The sequence below is a fragment of the Semicossyphus pulcher genome, unplaced genomic scaffold (genome assembly GCF_022749685.1).
Source record: "Semicossyphus pulcher isolate SPU_LCO1_2020_fin unplaced genomic scaffold, fSemPul1.0.p SCAF_12, whole genome shotgun sequence".
Lineage (NCBI taxonomy): Eukaryota > Metazoa > Chordata > Actinopteri > Labriformes > Labridae > Semicossyphus > Semicossyphus pulcher.
In genome coordinates this window covers 15,530,046-15,550,482 of record NW_027211626.1, presented here as the reverse complement: position 1 = coordinate 15,550,482, position 20,437 = coordinate 15,530,046, and the positions used below count along the sequence as shown (strand labels likewise).

At 41.0% G+C, this 20,437-nt stretch overlaps 1 protein-coding gene across 1 annotated transcript; it reads left to right on the top strand.

The window, feature by feature from the left end:
- The first annotated feature begins 1,841 nt into the window (after nt 1-1,841).
- arhgef33 (Rho guanine nucleotide exchange factor (GEF) 33) lies at nt 1,842-19,157 on the top strand. The gene is made up of 17 exons (XM_069659091.1): nt 1,842-1,893; nt 4,556-4,599; nt 7,887-8,051; nt 10,435-10,556; nt 10,784-10,932; nt 11,104-11,229; nt 12,568-12,694; nt 13,325-13,457; nt 14,842-14,949; nt 15,323-15,415; nt 15,632-15,780; nt 15,885-15,974; nt 16,083-16,261; nt 17,346-17,806; nt 17,890-18,111; nt 18,488-18,630; nt 18,725-19,157. The coding sequence occupies exons 1-17, from the start codon at nt 1,842-1,844 to the stop codon at nt 18,852-18,854; spliced, it is 2,493 nt and encodes an 830-aa protein (XP_069515192.1). The 3' UTR covers nt 18,855-19,157.
- Nucleotides 19,158-20,437: the final 1,280 nt, after the last annotated feature.

The following is a 20,437-nucleotide window of genomic DNA, read 5'->3' as shown; positions in this document are numbered from 1 at the left end:
AAGTGTTGTTCATTACAGCCTGTAATGTTTGGTTACAGGAATTTGAGGCCTCTAGTTTGTGGTTTTGATATAGTGAATGTAATCATTTTTAGTCCGCTTCGATCACAGAGGAACAACCACGTTACACAGAGACTCTGTCTTTTGCAGTCAACAAATAAGAAAGGAGTTCTGACCTTTATATTATCTGATCCTTATTGTTCCTGGTTTCTAATCATATTAGACTCAGATCAAAGAACCCAGGATACAACAGCATGCTCATTATTACTGTCCAACAAAGGTCACCCCTGCTTTTATCCCTGAAAAACAGAAGTGCGTTGCAATAGTCAAGTCTACCTTGGAAAGACCCTAGCGGACAAATCTTCCCTCTACACAGCAGACCGGAGAAGTCTTTTGTCCTCTATCCAGCACAGAGGGTAATCCTGTACTACAAGTAATGATTCATCTTATAATGATAATGTATTTTGAGCTGTCTAAGTTCTCAATCCTACATTGACAACAGTTTTGAACACATGGCATTCAAAATAAATTGATTTGCAGGCCCCAATTAGCAAATCGTCCAAATATCATTTTCTCTGAACTGCACAATAAGGGTGAATAAGAGAAGTTCTGTTTGTTGTGCAGAGAGAAATGGAGAGTACATCCTCCTCGCAAACACTCACATGTAGCCAAATAATCAGATGATGTGTGGGAATGATGTAACCTTCAAACACAGGTTTGTTGTTGAAAGGAGGAGCGGCTCAGCTGTTTGTCTCCGGGCTTCACAGACAGAGGGACTGAGAAACCAAAGAGACACTTCCTGAAGATAAGAAGACAACAGAGGGACAGACAGATGGACTCCACATGCAGTGAGGTACCAACATGGACTAAGATGCAAACACAGGCTTCTGTGTTACAATGAAGGAAGAGGCTATTAGACTGATACTCAGGCTAACACACGCACACACACATGAACAATATCTGTTTCCGAGTAAAACCTATCATGACTGATGTTTATGCGCTTTCTTATAGTGCCGTGATAGATACATAGTCTTAATACTTCACACATTCTCCTACCTTGTCTACAGTTGCTCCCACATTACCCACAACCTAACTCAACCACCAACAGTTCAGCTGGAGATGTGGGTGAGTTATGCTAGTAGCGGCTAACATAGCCTTGAGCCTCAAGCAAAGATAAAGAGAGGTGTAGTTATCTTTGGAGCCACAAATGTTTTTTTACAACTTTATTTTACATATAAAAAAACCTTTAAACCGACTTTGTGCAAAAAGATTGAAAGATATCAGAGTTTTTTTAGACTTAATTGATAAGCTGTTTATGAGCTAATGTAGCCATGGCCGTGAGTAGGCTAACGGCAAACATTTGGGTACTTGTTTAAATATTTATCCATCTATGTGAAAGAGAAATGACTGAACGAGTTGTTTGAAAAGTTGTTTACAACGCTTCAATAATCTCGTTTCAATTACCCCCTGCAAAAACTGGCTTTTCCATTTCAGCATTGCTTGCTGTGTTAATGATCCTCATTAGCACCCAGAAACGCCTCCATCAGTCTAATGATTGAGCTACAGTATGTGACTGTATGATGTGCAAATATCTCTCTCTCTCTCCTCCTGATCTTCCCTCCTGTCCCTCTACTCTCTGAAGACAAGGGCCTTTTTGTGCACAAGGGGAATCATAGGACTCACATGCTTTGGAGGAGAAAAAACTAATCACAGCAGAAGATAGGGGCTGTTCAGAGGGAGAGAACAAGGCAGAGGAGCGGACTGAAGTCTTCTTGAGCTGGATAAGGACCTCAGAAGCAGACAGCTGAATCTACATTGGACCAGAGCGGACAGGATACCTAAACATGGAAAACGGTCAAACAGAAACAGAGGATAGGACGGAAGATGTGTCAGAAGGTAAAAAAAAAAGTGTCAAAAGACTTGAGTTGTGACTTTTTAAATGGATGCACTTCGAGAGAAAGGTTGTGCGTTGTTCTGTCGCTGCGACTTACAGATATGATAGTTATGGATTCATTTGTAAATTAGTCTTTTAAATCAATTGTTTGTTTGGAAAATGTCACCAAACTTAGAATCACAACTCCCAAGGGTCCCAGATCATAAGGTTTAAACCAAAAGAGATTAAATTCACTGTGAAAGAAAGTAGAGAAAAAGCAGCAAATCTGCTGTTAACTATCAGTTGTTGCACTGGATTGTACCAATTTGATAGAAGTGTGGTAAAATAACTATCTGTTCAAGAATTAGAAGGATTTATTCTGAAAACTCAACAATTTGTGTGAAAGGAAGTCGTGTGAAAAGATGCATTTGGCTGATCTCATGCAGAAGTAGAAACACTCTGGATCCCATACTGATATTATATTGGACAATTGCTTTACTTTAACACATAACACAACAAGCGTTTTTGATAATGATCCCATAAATGTGTTCATTTTATCCTTTACAATATGTAAGATGTACTAAGTGGGACATTTAATTTTAGATATACTGTCAGCACTGCAGTTACTCGTCCCTCATCATAGATCTATTTCTTACATACCTCAGACTGTATGTAAAAAATTGACTTTACAGTGACGAGGGTGACGTTACTTTGACGTAACCCACTGGTTTGTGGACTACTTTGTGGGGCAATATTTGGCCTTCGCCATCTTGGATTTTTAAAACCTTAAGTGACCGTATTCGGAGGGTGTATACGCATTGCTACTCCCCTATCCTGGTTAACAGATTGCCGTTGCGGCTTGTCAATCACAGGTAGCCACGCCCCAAAGCATACCTTACTTTATCGTCTATTTTACGTCATGCTGTGTTGAAGAAGACGGCAATTTAGCGGAAGTGTTTACTAGGGTAACATCTAATGAGCAGTAGGGTCATTATTAACTGGTGGCAAACCAGTGGAGTCGCCCCCTGCTGGCCAAGTACTATTCCGGATTTGCTTCACTTTTGAAACCAAGTGGCTGCGTTCACTGATTATACATGCTATGGTCTAGCTTTAAGTCAAGGAACCTTTTGGTTTCACACGGGTAATAATTAAACCATATTTCTGTTTCAGCTTGAGGTCAGTCTGGGACAGTGTAGCTCAGTGTTGACATCTTGAACCCAATATTTTCCGGCCTGTAAAAACTGTAACAATATGACAAAGCTAAGTCGTTAGAGGAAATTTGTCGTACTGTAAATCCTGCAGACTGAAAGACTCCATTGTTTCACCCTGTATTGCTTCTTTTGCTCTTTCAGATAGGAAGGGTTAAGCAGTACAGATGTGGCACATTGCGCCTGAAGGCCTTGTCAATTATGCATGATAATATATGCTAAGTGCGCATTTCAGATGACCCTGGGCAACGTTGACAGCAGCCTCGACTTCTGAACTTTCAACAACAAACAGAAGCATTGTGCTTTTACACAGCCCGTTAATTGTCTCAAAATGCACTGCGTTAAAAAGTACAATCCATCATAGTTTCCTTGTGCAGCACTTTCCTGCAGTCAAAATATTGTGTGAACCCACTCTAAGGCAGCAACGAACAAGTACAAATGAATACATGATTCCATCAGGAGTCACCTCCTGGAGCCATAACACTTGGCTACCTCAAGTAACAGGAAGATTGACGCATAAGCCCAGAGAGGACATAAGAAGAATGCTTGTTCATTCGGGCAGTTGGTTGAGAAGGACTGGTGTGCGTAGCACTTTCACATGACCGCTGGAGCACTCTCAAACCTGGCTGTACTCTACTTGACCTTTGTGGCATAAAATATTTATCATGGACCCTGCTGCAAATACGCACCCTCCATTACCAAGTTTGCATCGAAATCTGAGCCATGAATGATAACTTACCCAAAAAGGTGAATGTAAACCATACTAAAAAAAGTTGTATTAAGGACAGGTTGTATACAACATAGGTGTATAGGGTTGACAATACAGTTAAGTGCAGGTAATAACTTACTCTACTCTCCTATGTTGTTCACTAAAAGTAAAAATGTTTTTACTATTTAAGGTGCTTTTTCCTTGTATTGAGACGGTTTATGGACAAAGAGTTTGTGAAATTACACATCCTTTACAATTCGATTATTACAGTCATTTTAAGGCAAACCAAAGAGTCAATTTTGGAAACCAACAGAGTTTACAGTGTCAGGAGGCGCCAGGTCGGTTTTGTCATTTTGATATTAGGAAGTATTTACAATTCTGAGATAAACCTTTGCTCTCTGTTACTTGTATGCTAATGAGATCTAAAGGGAACATTATTGATTGTAAATTAAGGTACATGTGGCACCTGCACTTCAAGTTAAAAGCTGAAATGTGTGTAATTTTTTAATTCTAAAACAATTTGAGAATTAAATATCTAAGTAAATAAAGGGATTATAAATTAAAACAGTAAGGGTCATTGTTCATTGCAGACCTTATTGTCGAACATAATCTCCCCTTTTATGTTGGAACAACGCATTATTATCCAAGGTATTATTGACCCTTCTTATTGATATTGATGATTAATCAGATTATAGAATCAGTCAACATCTTCATAGTGAGCTGTTTCCTGTGTGTCGCCTATCTCAGCTCTGTTTTGTACTCTTTCAGATAAAGAAGAAAATGTGGAGGAGGCCAACCTGGAGATTGTTCAGGTAATAATGGATGACTTAAGTAGCCTTGGGTTTACACCTCATAAGGTGAGTTTAGAACAAACATCGCCAAGGACTTTCATTACTTTACCAACCAACTTGGATACGGCTGCTTTGCTGGATTCTGGTAACAATTTCCATCTCTTCTCCTTCAAATTGGTCCCTCCGTTTTTTAGGAGCAGAGGGCAAAACTTTACTACAAGGAAAACATTTAAGCCTTTTTGTAGTGGTTTCTCTTACGATTACGTTTTGAATCACAATCACTCGGTAAAGTTTGTTTCATTTTAAAAATTGTATACATATTTATACATACATACGTAAAAGATCTGTTTAAGCCCCTTTAAGCTGTACTAAATGACCTGCTCGCTGATTGTTTCACACATTCTTTTACATTTGTCATGGGAAAATTCTTTAGTCTTATGATTTGCAATCTTCTGAAGAACTCCAGCAAACATTGTGGTCATAAGTCACAAAAAGGTCAAAGGTCAAACTTCAAATTTGAGGAGCTGTTTGATCTATACGATTTTTTTGTTTTTGTAACATTCTTGGAGAGAGGAAAAGAAGCACTATTCTGCAGTTCAACATCCACTTCTCTGATATTTAGACTCACAACAACACTGAGTCTAATGACGGTGATGACTCGTCAGAGATTACATGCTGTCTGTGCCCTCAGACCAACTAGTAACTGTTGAGCTTTCTAACTCATAACAAGGTTTCACTTCATGAAAAGCAAAGCCACAAATAGTGCCCGCTTAGCTGAAGGGTAACATGCAGAGAAAACAAAGTGTCCGAGCGTTTTTAATCACAGAGCGTGTGGTGTGAAGGTTCGCTTCATGTTTCTCCGATTTTAGTTTCTGCGAAGTCTCATGACTTTTGGATGAGTGCATGTTTGCTCATAGAGTAGACTTACTGTGTCTTTACAAATACTTAGGTAAAGATTTCCGCACTTGTTTTTCAGGCATTTTGCCGTTAATTTATAGTTTATGTTTAACACATTAGCTGTCACACAAAGGTTGCTGTAGAAAAGCAACAAGCTAACCCAAAACGTATTCATTTCTGTCCTTATTTAAGTCTCATCAAAGGAACAAACTTCAACTTGAGCTTAAACGTGCAAATGAAATAATGAAATAATAAGATCTGTGAGGAATTCGTATCATTGTTGCTCTTTAAACCTGCAGCCCCCAGGTGTACAGACGTACTGTAGCACTTTCGGCGACAGATAGCATCAGAGGAGAAGCAGAGCAAGAAGGCTCTGCGGACAGATGCTCTATTCAGCCTACTGCCTCATGCCTTTCACATGACCGAGAGAGTGTGAGCGAGAGAGAGAGATGGAAAGATTTGGGGGAGAGAGAGAGAGCAGCTTCGACCAATGTTTCGTTCCCATGAGCTGATTCAGTTATCCCTCCTGGATAAATTCAATCAGCTATGACAGAAAAAGGAAGGTGGTGGAATCCAACACACAGAATATGATTAAGAGACGTTTCTGGGCCTAAAAATAACTTGAAGTAAAAGAGCCCAAACACTACTAAAAAAACCACTAAAGAAAATATAAGAACATACAGTGGGGCAAAAAAGTATTTAGTCAGCCACCAATTGTGCAAGTTCTCCCACTTAAAAAGATGAGAGAGGCCTGTAATTTTCATCATAGGTATACCTCAACTATGAGAGACAAAATGAGAAAAAAAAATCCAGAAAATCACATTGTCTGATTTTTAAAGAATTTATTTGCAAATTATGGTGGAAAATAAGTATTTGGTCAATAACAAAAGTTCATCTCAATACTTTGTTATATACCCTTTGTTGGCAATGACAGAGGTCAAACGTTTTCTGTAAGTCTTCACAAGGTTTTCACACACTGTTGCTGGTATTTTGGCCCATTCCTCCATGCAGATCTCCTCTAGAGCAGTGATGTTTTGGGCCTGTCGCTGGGCAACACGGACTTTCAACTCCCTCCACAGATTTTCTATGGGGTTGAGATCTGGAGACTGGCTAGGCCACTCCAGGACCTTGAAATGCTTCTTACGAAGCCACTCCTTCGTTGCCCGGGCGGTGTGTTTGGGATCATTGTCATGCTGAAAGACCCAGCCACGTTTCATCTTCAATGCCCTTTCTGATGGAAGGAGGTTTTCACTCAAAATCTCACGATACATGGCCCCATTCATTCTTTCCTTTACACGGATCAGTCGTCCTGGTCCCCTTGCAGAAAAACAGCCCCAAAGCATGATGTTTCCACCCCCATGCTTCACAGTAGGTATGGTGTTCTTTGGATGCAACTCGGCATTCTTTCTCCTCCAAACACGACGAGTTGAGTTTTTACCAAAAAGTTCTATTTTGGTTTCATCTGACCATATGACATTCTCCCAATCCTCTTCTGGATCATCCAAATGCTCTCTAGCAAACTTCAGACGGGCCTGGACATGTACTGGCTTAAGCAGGGGGACACGTCTGGCACTGCAGGATTTGAGTCCCTGGCGGCGTAGTGTGTTACTGATGGTAGCCTTTGTTACTTTGGTCCCAGCTCTCTGCAGGTCATTCACTAGGTCCCCCCGTGTGGTCCTGGGATTTTTGTTCACCGTTCTTGTGATCATTTTGACCCCACGGGGTGAGATCTTGCGTGGAGCCCCAGATCGAGGGAGATTATCAGTGGTCTTGTATGTCTTCCATTTTCTAATAATTGCTCCCACAGTTGATTTCTTCACACCAAGCTGCTTACCTATTGCACATTCAGTCTTCCCAGCCTGGTGCAGGTCTACAATTTTGTTTCTGGTGTCCTTTGACAGCTCTTTGGTCTTGGCCATAGTGGAGTTTGGAGTGTGACTGTTTGAGGTTGTGGACAGGTGTCTTTTATACTGATAACGAGTTCAAACAGGTGCCATTAATACAGGTAACGAGTGGAGGACAGAGGAGCCTCTTAAAGAAGAAGTTACAGGTCTGTGAGAGCCAGAAATCTTGCTTGTTTGTAGGTGACCAAATACTTATTTTACCGAGGAATTTACCAATTAATTCATTAAAAATCCTACAATGTGATTTCCTGGATTCTTTCCCCCCATTCTGTCTCTCATAGTTGAAGTGTACCTATGATGAAAATTACAGGCATCTCTCATCTTTTTAAGTGGGAGAACTTGCACAATTGGTGGCTGACTAAATACTTTTTTGCCCCACTGTAAATACTGAATGCTTTAGTTCAAAGTTTAGACTTCAAAATTCTTTAAAATAATGTTCCTCTTTCAATTTGAAGACGTCAGCAACCCCAAATCACATGCCTAAAACATCTGCTTCCTGTGATGCAGCTGCAGGGCCTGGTGGCAGAGCTGCGCGAGGGGCTCCACGCCGCCCTGACGGAGCTGTGCGTGCTGCGTCAGAGGGACAACTGCCTGGAGGAGAAGCTGCAGGCTCATGAGACCGAAGTGGATGATAAGATAATGGGCCTCAAGAACTCCCTCAACACTTTCAAGGTGCTGGAGACACTACACAGGACACACACACACACACACACACACACACACACACACAAACAGTCTTTCATGAGTGAGATCAAGAGGCGGCTGTGGGATAATTTAGAACATCTGACTGGAACTCTGATGTAAACTAATTTAATTTATTAGAAAGGCCAGTCACACTGCTAAACAGTAGAGGAAAAACAGACCTGTGAAAACCTTATTTCTATTTTAACATATATTTTATGATCTTAATGATGGTTAAAAGTGGATTTGAATGGAAGGTGATACTATTGAACATACATGCACATTGCAGCAGTGTAATAAATGTGTATCTTTAAATTGTATCATATTAAACCTGAGTACACAAACATCAAACTCTATGGGCCCCATTTATGACCTAATGATTATTTTCTTGTCAATTAATCTAACAATTCTTTTTCGATTAATAACGACTAATTTATCAATTATTCCGAAGACTATTTTTTTAAGATTACTTTTTTAGTCTCCAATTTCTACATCACTGTGTGATGATATTAATACTGACAAAATGTGTAATATAAACAAAAAAAGTAAAAATAATAATAGACTATTTGTCAGATGCCTGATCAGAAAAATACTGGACTTATGACACATAGATTAATCTAATCACTGCATTTCAAAGCATCCCTTTCCCTGAACTGGAGAATCAGTATTTTTACCTAAGTACTTATTTAAGACGAGCAGGGTGAGCTAATGAAACAACAGAACATACTGGGCTACTTGAAAACATAAATCAACAATTATTGAGAAGGTAGGCTACTTCAGAAGTCTACTTCTTACCCTCCCCTCTATTAAAAGATGGAGTTTGAGTTTTACCAACTGGACTGGAACGCATCTCTCCTCTCGTCTCGCTGTAACTTGTGTCGTTGAGTGCGCATTGGTCGAGCAAGTACGAGAGAGAGAACTAAACAGTAAATACAAGCGGAGCAGAGAGACATTTAGGCTTATACTGAACGTACCGCGGCTTCATTCAAACGGTTGAGGCTGAAGCCAGCGCTCCCCAGAACATGACGCCCAGGGAGACCGCCAGCAAAGAGTGACAAGATCCATTTCTGCTTTATAACTTTACTGTGCTCCAGCTTGCGACGCATCGACGCACGTAATACAAACCGACGATAAACAGAAAAAACATTTCAATTTGAATCACGTAAATACTTAAAAACAGAGGTTAATTTTATTCAAATTTCTTGTGGACTTAACTTGGCAGCATTAATGCTGTGGTCCTAAACAGTCCTTATCTGTAGACAAGCAGTTTTTAATGATGCAGCACAATTTTATAATTTATTATAAATGTATTATTATTACTATTTCGCGGACAGCCAGGCTATTATTTTCGTGGACCCCACTTGTCTACAGAACCGCTGGTCTAAAGTGCATGGCGCCAGGGACGGATCCAGAGGGGTGGTCTGGGCCCCCCTTGAAATCTGATCCACCCCAAGGATTGGCTATTTGCCTTGTCAGAGGCGGGACTTGTGTTAAAATCAACTTTTTGGGCTGTGTTGCACCAGGCTCCTAGTAGCTTTCTTTCCATTTCAGTGTGGCACATTTCCTTTATACCTTTAATTTTTACTCTGACCACACATCTTCTGTTTGAGTTCTTAAAGAATTAAGCTTAGAAGGAAGGGTTAATTAAATGCCCCAGTTGGGCCACCCCACTCAAAAAAGTCTGGTCGTGTCAGACCCACTTTTGCTAGTTACGCGGTGCACAATCTGGGCGCAAAGTGAGGCACAAGGCGCAAAGAGGTTGGCTTAAGTCCCTTGATTTTTCATCGGTGCGTTTTGGCCGCAACATGACTCAAACCGATTAGTCAGCTCTCATTCCCTTTATGAGCCAGATGCGTCTGCAGGCAGGCGTGTTGCTACTTACACGGCGGATTTCAGCCTGCATGTTGTGAACTCGCCGATGTATGTCCATAATGAACACTTTAAATAGCACAGACATAGACTTTAGACTTCAGACCAGGTTTTTGTCAGGTCTATGGCGCAGTCACTTTCTGCATCCTCAAGGTAGCAACATGCCACCCGTTTGCCTGACCTCATTTTAAGACCAACATGTTCATGGGCGCTAACATGGGCGCAAGATCACTCCGCCCTATCACTGGCCCTATATGTCATAAGTATTTTTATTTTTAGTGACATTTAGAATATATTTTTCATAGATTCCTTTCTTAACCATTTTTTTTATTACTTAGTAGGTTTTCCATCTTATTAAAAGAAGCTCTAGTTGAAAGAAAAATGTCCTTTTTTTATGAATCCAGTACATTTCCCTTAAAATCTGACCTGGGGGTTTACAGTGTAAAATACAGCACAGACTGTGTCAGTTACACTCATGCAGTTCCTTGGTGTAATCTGCATGCAGGAGGAGCTGAATGTGGCGTTGTTTCACGTCAGAGATGTGTCCAGCAGACAGAGAGAGATGCAGAAGAGGATAGAACTGCTTCAGTCCGAAAACAACAAAGACTTCATCTCTGTTCCACACAGGTACAACAGAAATTACTAATAAATATGATCTGTGGATAAAACTAAATGTGTTTCATCCACAAAAAAAGCCTCTTTCTTACTGATTTGCTGCTCTAAATAAAAATGAATGGATCTGTACAGTTTAAGCAAGGCTCATACTGCAAAACTGCCCCAGAGTTTTTGTTGTGTAACTTGGTGAGTAATTCGTTTGTATCTTCTTCTCACTCTACTTCTAACTGCTTTAAAAGTAGAAAGGGCTCTAAGGCAGATGTGCTTGCAGCAACAGGGGATGAACACATCTGTGTGCCCAGCCAGTCAGACATCAGTGTTATTCAACACTTCTTCTCCAGTCTGCCCCCGAGTGGATCACCACAGAGGAGCACCACATCCACACAGAGTGAGTCTATGTGTGTAAAATAAATCCACGTACAACCACTCAGCTAAAAGTTCAAGTGAAGACCTAGAAGAGCCATTTACCCATTTGTGTGTGTGTGTGTGTGTGTGTGTGTGTGTGTGTGTGTGTGTGTGTGTGTGTGTGTGCGTGTGTGTGTGTGTGTGTGTGTGGTAGCCTCTACCTCTGAGCAGGAGGCTCAGCAGCAGCAGCAGAGAGGTTTTCTGCCCAAGACTCCAGCGTGGGGAGAGAGGAAGAACAGCAGAGACGACTCAGAGACACCAACCAACCCGACTGAAACCAGTGAGAGACACAAATAACTAAAATGATTATTAACACTACCACTCACAGTTTGCTACCTCACGCTAATACATTCACCAATTGATAAAAGGAACAGTTTTACGTATGGTATATTCGCCTTTTCACTGTTTAGCCAACAGTTAGTCGAGAAGATCAAGATCACTCTCTGCTAAATGTTCGCCTACAATCAGTTAGCCTAGCTTAGCATAAAGACTTGAAACAGGGGGAAACAGCTAGCTGAGCTCTATCAAAAGGATAACATTTTCACCTGATAGCACCTTTGAAGCTCACTTATCAACATTCATATCTTGTTCTTAGAGTTTAGTTTTAACTGTAAAGTTAAGAGCCAACTAGAAAATGCTACAGGAAGTTGGTATGCAACACTAAGATATATGACCATATATATATATTCTTATTTAGAGAGCTGTTAGGTGTATGTTACCTTTGGACAGTACTAGGCATTGTCCCCGTTTCCAGTTTTTAATCTAAGATAGGCTAGAGAAAATGTGCTTAGCTAACTGTATAAGCTAGGAGACAGCTAGCTAAGTGCATTTTTCTAGTCGTCAGACTTCCTGTAATTCAAACAGATATTTAAAGGAGCAATTTGCCCCTGGAAAAAGTCACTGTCTGTGGAGAAAGTTGTACAAACATCTCAGGGTTTCACCCATTCTACATTCCTACAACACCCAGCGTGCATTGCGCCCCTCCCTCTGAAAGGAACGGCCTAGCGAGAGACGCTGGAGTGAAATACTACCGTTTCGCTGCAGGCAACGGCTCAGAGCGGGACAGAATCTGAAATACGATGAGAATATACCGGTGGATCGTCTAAAAAATCTTCAGGTCTGCAGTCTACAATTCAAACCTGACGATTTTGAAACGAGACATGACATCGGAGGTGGGCGTCCTAGATTGAGGAAGTGTAGTTTTGAGAAGCGGATAGCGTCCTCCAAAGGCGCAGAATGAAATAGCATTTTTTTCCTACCATAATGGCATTAGCTCCCCATAATAGCACGATAGGACTGAGGTTGAAAATCGGCGAACTGGCCCTTTAAAGTTAAATATAGCAAAACGATCTTTTTACACAGGCAACATACTATCCACATCACAAAACACTCAAAGAATCACTTAATCTCTTAGTATCACATCCAGGGATAAAACAGAACTCGCCATCTGCCGTTGGCTGTTCTTTGATATCAGATGATCTCTTTATAGTCACCAGTACGCGACTTTAAATATCAGCCAATAGCCGAGGGGCTGTTTAAAGTCAGAACAAGAAGACGACACATGACTTATTTGTAGCTCAACATAGTTTAACCTTGTATTTTGTGTCTGTGTTTGCAGATAAGAGGCAGAGAGTGGCTCTGGAGCTGCTGGAGTCAGAGAGAGTTTATGTGTCTCACCTGTCTCTGTTACTGAAGGCCAACATCTCCTTTAATGGAACAGAAGCTCTCACTTCCAAAGACAAACGGTAAGCCTGCAAACACACAAAGACAACTGGGTGAGCTTTGACAAAACTAACTATATTTCAAAATGCGACATAAAAAAGACATCATTAAAATGAACTCATAATGGATAAGTATGTAATGTAATAAAGAGGAGGCTTGTGAAAGTGCAGGATGACCCAGACATCGTCATCCTTATCTGCTGGAAAGATTTCCCTGAAACGTTTTAAACCAAACTCAATAAATATTACAGACCACAGTTGTGTAACTCTTTGTCTGTCTCTCTCATTCACATCCGCATAAACTCACACACAGATAAACACTCAGAATTGATCCCAGGGGTGGCTACTGATCTAATTTGAGAGCTTGCAGTGAGGGGAGAACAGGAAATAAAGTAATCAAATGAAAGCAGGATATAAACACCAGCCAAACAGAGGGGATACTCTTCATGTAGCCTGCTAATGTAATCACTGCTTAGCTGCAGAACACAGGTTCCCAATGACCCAAAGTATCGCTAAGAAGGTTCAAATATTGAACTCGGTCAATTGGTAGCAGTTTTATTAGCAGTTCTGTTTGTTTTAATCTGATCTACCTGCTGCTGTCAGATGTCTGTCACATCAGAAACTTCATAAGAACATTATTTTTCTTGTCTTCAGTCCGTTTCCCAGCTCTCTGAGGTTTCTGATCCAGCAGCACCTGGAGCTCCTCCATACTCTCCAGGAACGTGTGCTCAAGTGCCAGTGGCAAGGCATCATGGGGGATGTGTTTATGAGGCTCACCAGCAAAGAGGTAATCAGCCAACAGAGACTCTGAATTCATTAGACTCATTAGTACAAGCTACTCTGCATTTTACTGTATGTGCATTTGTAAGATCATAATCACCTCTTTATGTATTTTGGCCACTGTAGACAACATATTTAAGGAATCCTGTGGTATACTGAATCACAGTACACCACCACCAAATCCACTGACTCTAAAATTCTCCATAGAGTTGAATCATCATCTTGTTGATCTTAGAATATCACTACATGTAGGATTTATCTGGTACTTCTGTGGATATAACTCAAAGGATCTGGACCGCCTGTTTACAAGCTTGGAAGTCCAAAACTTGTCATACACAATGCACAGTGCTGTTCCAGGCTGCTTAATGTGGCGGGGTCAGAAGGTTTGGTCTTGTGACGGGCCATTTCTAATGAATCTGAATCGCTTTGGCTGCCATGACGGACATTAAATCAAATGTCAAATTCCAGTGGGGCCACGTCGACAGCTGGAATACAGATGTACAAAGACAAAAGTGATTCTTGTTATCACTGTACAAATTAACTCACGGCAAAAAGGATGAACTGATGCTTGGATGATTACAATTCACTGAAAGACTTGACAGACCAAGAGTTCTCTTTAGAGACTGATTGAAGATGGAACTATAATGTTTTTTATGATTAAAAAAGCAACTTCAGGGTGTCCTGTTTCATTGAAGGAAACTTCTACAATCACAACATTAGGAGTTCATAATGCCACAATTATGTCAGTAGTGTTAAAAAGAAAAAAAAAGGTCAAGTGACATTTGTGGATTTAAATTTTAAAAAACAAATACTGAAAGATAAAAATGTAATGTTCTGAAATGTCAGGAAGACCAAGTGGCAACCTGAGCCAAAAGAAAAACCTTAAATGGACACAATTAACTAAAGCTAAGGAGTCTATTCAATTAAAGTCAATGTGGGGGTAATTCTGTGTGAAGTGAACAGAAGGAAATGCAGTAAGTGGTATGAACCTACCTATTTAGAAAAAAACAATAAAGGCAGGTTCACAATGCATTATGGGTTATGGGGTTAAAGAGGGAAAATAGCAGGCAAGAAGGAAGGAAAGAAACAAAGAGAGGTATTCTCTTATTACAAAAATTAATTTTAAATCTTTACATTAAATCTTCCTTTTCATACATATTTAATTGGTTTAGTTAAATTTACATGCTTCTATTCAAAGTGAATTAGAGGGTGACCCGAAAAGGTAGATTGTGCTGGTGAGGTATCTGAAACGACGTCATCTCAACAGAACACAAAGATATATGTGAAGAGAAAATGTGCTTTAAATCAGAAAAAAATGTAAGCTCACATTAAGTCTGTTTATGAAATCAGTCACAAGGAAGATGACGCTTCTTCTCTCCGTCTTCTTTCAGAATGATTTCTTGGACTTTTATGTGTCCTACCTGAAGGAGCTTCCAGACTGTCTGTCAGTCGTCACCATGCTTTCCTCCAGCTCCGTGAAATCTGCTGCCTTCCTGGAGGTAACAAAAGAAGGAAATGATAAGGTGGCAGAATATTGCATAAAAGGAAATGACAGGACATGAAACTGTTGGGCATTTGAATTTGAGATGACAGGTCAGGATGAGACAGCTTAATATTTATTTTAGAATGACACAACTATAAGGTAATTATAAAAATGTTTGTTTTTTTAACACCAGCATCTCTGTTATTCCAAGACATTTCTGATGAATCTATGTATGGTTAGTTATTGATCCAAAGAGTTCATTTCTCTGCCATGTTTGTGTACCATAGCAACAGATTGTTAAACCTGCTGTACTAACTGGCTTTGTCCTTCCATCCTGATCGGTCAACCTGACTCCTTATGCTCTGATTGGCCCATGATGCTTCCAACAGAGTGACATCACGGGCGACGAGTCCAAGCCGTCTCTCTACACTCTGCTCCTTCAGCCGGTTCAGAGGATCCCTGAGTACCTGCTGTTGCTGCAGGTTCGATTTTTATCCACACACACTTTTAACAACTAAAAGGAATTCACTTAAAATGCCATACACTACTCAAACTCATTTCCTGTATTAAATTTCACACACAGGATCATAGAGTGGAAGCACAGAAATATGTTTCATATCCCATTGACGCAGATGAGACTGAACGCAGCATCTGCTAAAACATGTGTCAACATGAATAATCAATGTGTGTGTGTGCAGGGGCTGCTGAGGCAAACAGACGCAGAGCACCCAGACTACTACCTGCTGCTGGTGTGCATCCAGCAGTTCAGGTCCTTCACGGCTCAGTACCACCACCTCCTGCAGCACAACCAGGAGCTGCTGCTGCACAACCGCAAGGAGATGAAGAGGTCAGGATTGCAACTGTATGAAACAAAAGACATGACAAGAATGAGGCTAAACATGACATGTTGTCACTGTAAAATATGGTAAAATAGTGTTCTGTCCCCTGCAGGTCTACCATGAAACAGCTACTAAAGACAGTAGAAAGTGGGATTCAGGCTAACAACATTGGCTCGCCGTACCCATGCAACGGTGCCATGCTGTGAGTAGTGGCTCTGTTTATCTCATATTTGTATCTAGAAAGGTAGCACACACAAGTGTTATGGCAGGGTTGATGAATCCGCTTATGTGAACTGTCCATCCGTCACAGAGAACATGCAAACCAGGTGAAGCAGAGCAAGCAGCGTCTCCTGGAGCAGATCCAGTCTCACCGTTTCCAAACTTGGGATCAGGACCAGGATTCGGATGCTCATTGTTACGACACAGAGTGGCCGCCCCAGCTCCAGTTCTTCAGCCCCAGCATGGACTCAAGGAACCACAAACCAACAGGTCTGTGATCACAAAAGTTTCTAATGTGTGCAACAGATTAATCTTTCTGTGGTTTGTAATTGATTTGTCCTTGAATGCATGAATGCTGTGCATGTTATTAGGTTGATCTTGGGAGCTATCAGTATTCTTCAAATGAGTTACTTGTTGGACTGTAGAATGGTGTCCAAAACCAGTGTTTTGTAATTATCTGAATCTTCCCAGCATGCCTACATTAAGCAGCAATTTGCCAAGTGTCTGCATGTAAGCAAGCAGTCAGGATTTAAAAATCAGTACACAGTTACTTTTAGCACCAAGTGCATACTGGCGTGCAAGAATGTCTTATGCTTGTAAGCCTGATTTGTACAATTTGATGACTGGCTTTTTGCCCCGCATCAGAGTGACCACTTGGAATAGGTCGAAAGACTTTTAGGAACTCATATAAAGCACTTTGTTTAGAGCACAATGAACCCGTTGAGTAGCTCCCCAAGAGCTGGTATTAATGACTTGCTAAAGGGCACAGCAGGGTGACCGCTTGCCAACACAGAGGTTTAACCCTGGTCCAACCATGTAGAGGAAAGTCTGCCTACTCCTATGCCAAAGCTTTTTAACTCCCAGTACAATCTGAGATTGTGTGGCAAATGTTAAGCACCCAAATTCATTGATAATCCCCAAGGTGCTGGTTTAGCTCAGTTGGTAGAGCAGGTGCTCCATGTACAGAGGCTACTGATTGCAGGTTCGACTCTGAGTCTGCCGATCTTTTGGTGCAAGTCATCCCCCACTCTCTACTCCCCACATTTCCTGTCTCTCTTCCGCTGTCCTATACACTAAGGCAAGAGCCAAAAACTAATTTAAATTGATAATCCCCAGTTCAGGGCACAGGCCCCTTTGTCAGGGTCAACAAGACTTGGTACAATCAGCATCATCACCCAGGTATCTACCCCATGTCCTACTTGTTGGCTTTGGGACCCTTTTGCTATTTATTTGGGAAGTTTTGTCCGGATTTCCCTCATGTATTAAATGTAGGGTTTCAGCAGAAACTGACATGCAAACAGACGCAGATTCTTAAATGCTTTCCCCCACCAGTCAACCAATTTTTGGCTTTCAGCTCTTGGCAGTATCCCGGAGAGTGAGGCATCAGAGAGGTCCATGCCGTGCCATCATCATGTGCCCTCCAGACCTGCAGAGTACCGTCAAGTTCAACCAGGCTCTGCTCTGGCTGATGCCCTTGGAGAGTTCCTTCTTCCTCCAGACCCACCAGGGATGGAGAGCCTCTACGAAGAGGAGGGAGGCTCCCTCCATGCCGTCACCATGTTCGACCACTGCTCCTCTGACTCTTCAGATTCCTCCATCGACATTGCCTTTGTGAAGTGCCCCAAAGGCCCCTCAGCGTCACATCATTCCGCTGCAGCAAATGTGTCGACAACACGCGATGTCTTTGGCAATGGTGGAAGACATGGGAATGGTTATAACAAACTGCCCAACCGAGGGTGTGTGTCTCCAGATGAAGCTGTAATGATGCGGCACAATCAGCATCGCCCCCTTCAGGCCAGCCAGCGTAAGAGCAAGGTGAGCTCGTTTGAGTTTGCGTACAAAGATTCTCAAAAAATTCTTACAAAAATCAACATGTACATGTTTTCTGTTGTCTCTAGTCACTGAACGGCCTGCAGATGGACGCCACAGTGAGCCTGGATGGTGGTGCTCTGTCAGACCATCTGCATAGGGTGGGACTGGGCAGCCATGCTAAGCTGGAGCGCCAGGGCAGTAAGGGCAGCAGAGGATGTTCCACCCCATCCCGTAGGGTCCAGAGCCCCCTGGGGACCAGAGCTGAAACTGACAAACAGAATGACGATCTCCATGGGATGCTCAGCATTGTGGGTTTGAGCAAACGTGAACAAATTAAATGTCTTGAGTGAAATATGTCAATCAATCAATATTTTTTACTAGTTGGAGCAGTGGATATTTAGTACCTTGTCAAAGGACCATACTTGGCACTACATAAGTCTATGAATGAGTGTGTGAAAGGGTGAGTTTCACGAGTTCTAAAAGTGCCTCGAGTGGTCGGAAACTAGAAAGGCGTTATACAAGTGCAGTCTATTTTACTTTCCCTAAACCCAAGGGCAATCTAAAAACAAACTCTATGGCCCTTTTCTCTGTTGTTGATCTTACAGGGACATAAACACTATGAATGGTATCAATGTCATAAAACTGTAATTGAATTAATTGTAATATTGTGTTCAACTCCTCCAGGACTCTGGATTCCAATCATGGGGGGACGATTCAAAGTGGAGGGGCGGGGCAGAGGAGAGTAATCAGACACCCTTCAGCGAGAGGAGTCGGAAGCAGGACAAAGGAGGGTTCAGGAGCTCGTTTAAGAAACTCTTCAAGAAGAAGTGAGAATATTGAAACATAGAAATGTGAGCATACAAAAAAAAAATATTACTCTGAAATAGATTAAAATGTCCCCCTGCTTCTTCTGTCTTATAGGAGCGGTGATGAGAAGAAGGACAAGGGAAGTGACAAAACACCAGAAAATCAAAACAACGGTGAACATGAGACACCGGGGAAAAATACCAAGCTGGTGCATCTGGAGATAAACCGTGGCACAGCTGTATAAGGCTATCACACAAACACTGTTACAGACTGATCAAATATAAAGTGTAACAAATGCAGTATCAGTACAACATGAGGTTCTTTTTTTTAATAACATTTACAACTGAAATATAAATGCTGGTATAAGCCATTAAGCTAAGCTACCTTTGCTCTAATCATTTCCAAGTATAAAGTTGTTGTTGTTGTTGTTTTTGAGAGACCTGTCCTGCCCTTGGCCTTTATTGTGAGAGAAAGCACTTTGCAAGACTTTGGATGTCAATTTTAACTAAATGAATTGGAGGCCACAGTGGACAGCCAAACCTGACCACTAGAGGGCACAGTTTGACACTATCCATCCCCTTACTGTACATAGCTTTGCTCTACCTCCTGTTTCTAGAAGTTTTATAGAAAACAAAAGCTTTGCTGTGTCATTTGCAACTTTTAAAATCTGTGCAAACCTCATAAACATCCTTATTTTGGTACGTCCCTTCTTTGCCAGACGGTCCCCTCTCCGTGTACTGAACCAGCACATTTTCCAGTCATAAAAACTGTTGCTAAATTGAAGAACCTTACCAACTCAACAGGCTCTAACACTTATTTTATGGGTTTTAACAAAGTCCAACTTTCTATCAGTCTGCTTAATGTCTTAAGCCTTAACCAAATTATATTATGTATTTACTCAGGAGAAGAAAAATTACACTGGGGTGTGTGTATGTTATTTTGTGTTTTAGCATTTTGCTTAAAGGCAAGACTGTTATTTCTATACATTGAACATAATTATTTTGTTAAGAGGTGAATGTGTCAATCAAGAGACATGAGGAATGTTTAATAAAGGTCCATACTGAAAATACATCACACGGCTCTGCAGCTTCCTTGTATTTGAATCACTGGAAAATATCACCTGATTAAAATAAAACACTCTGTTTTTTAATATGCTGGATCTCCTTTCAGACATGTTCGGAGTATACAAATCAAAATGGACTTATGAATAAATGTCAGTATCAATGTTAAATCCTTAAAATGGTCTTTCACTGTGAGGACTATTTCTTTTTTTAAACAAATGATGAGTAGCCCTCCTCACTGTTGTTCACACTGTGATAAAAAGGAAGAGAAAATGTTTTTCTGGCTGCCATGTATCATGATGCTACTCTTCACAATAAAAAATATTTGAAAAAAAAAAGAAAGGTCTTTCACTGATAAAAAAGAACCCCAATATTGATTCTGTGATCGGGTATATTAAAGCCCTAACTTGAACAACCTTTTTATAGACACATTGTTGATTTGTATCACCTTTGGAACTGGCTTGTAAGTCACTCATAATGTACAGTCTGCAGATTCCTCACCTAGGATGAGCTGTTTGGTCCTAGTTAGAGGTCCATCTGCAGGCAAGAAGCTGTAAGGTCATATAAAATGAAGAAGAAACATAATTGTGTCACATTTCCCCTCAGTAAATAATAAATACTAAAACATCAATACAATTCAGCTTGTGGTTTTCTTAATATCTGTCAACGTACAGTAAGTGTTGAATTTAAGAATACATGGTTGGTACCAAAACATATCTAAAGTCTCTCAAGATGATTTCCTGGATACAAAAAGAAAAAGGTGTAA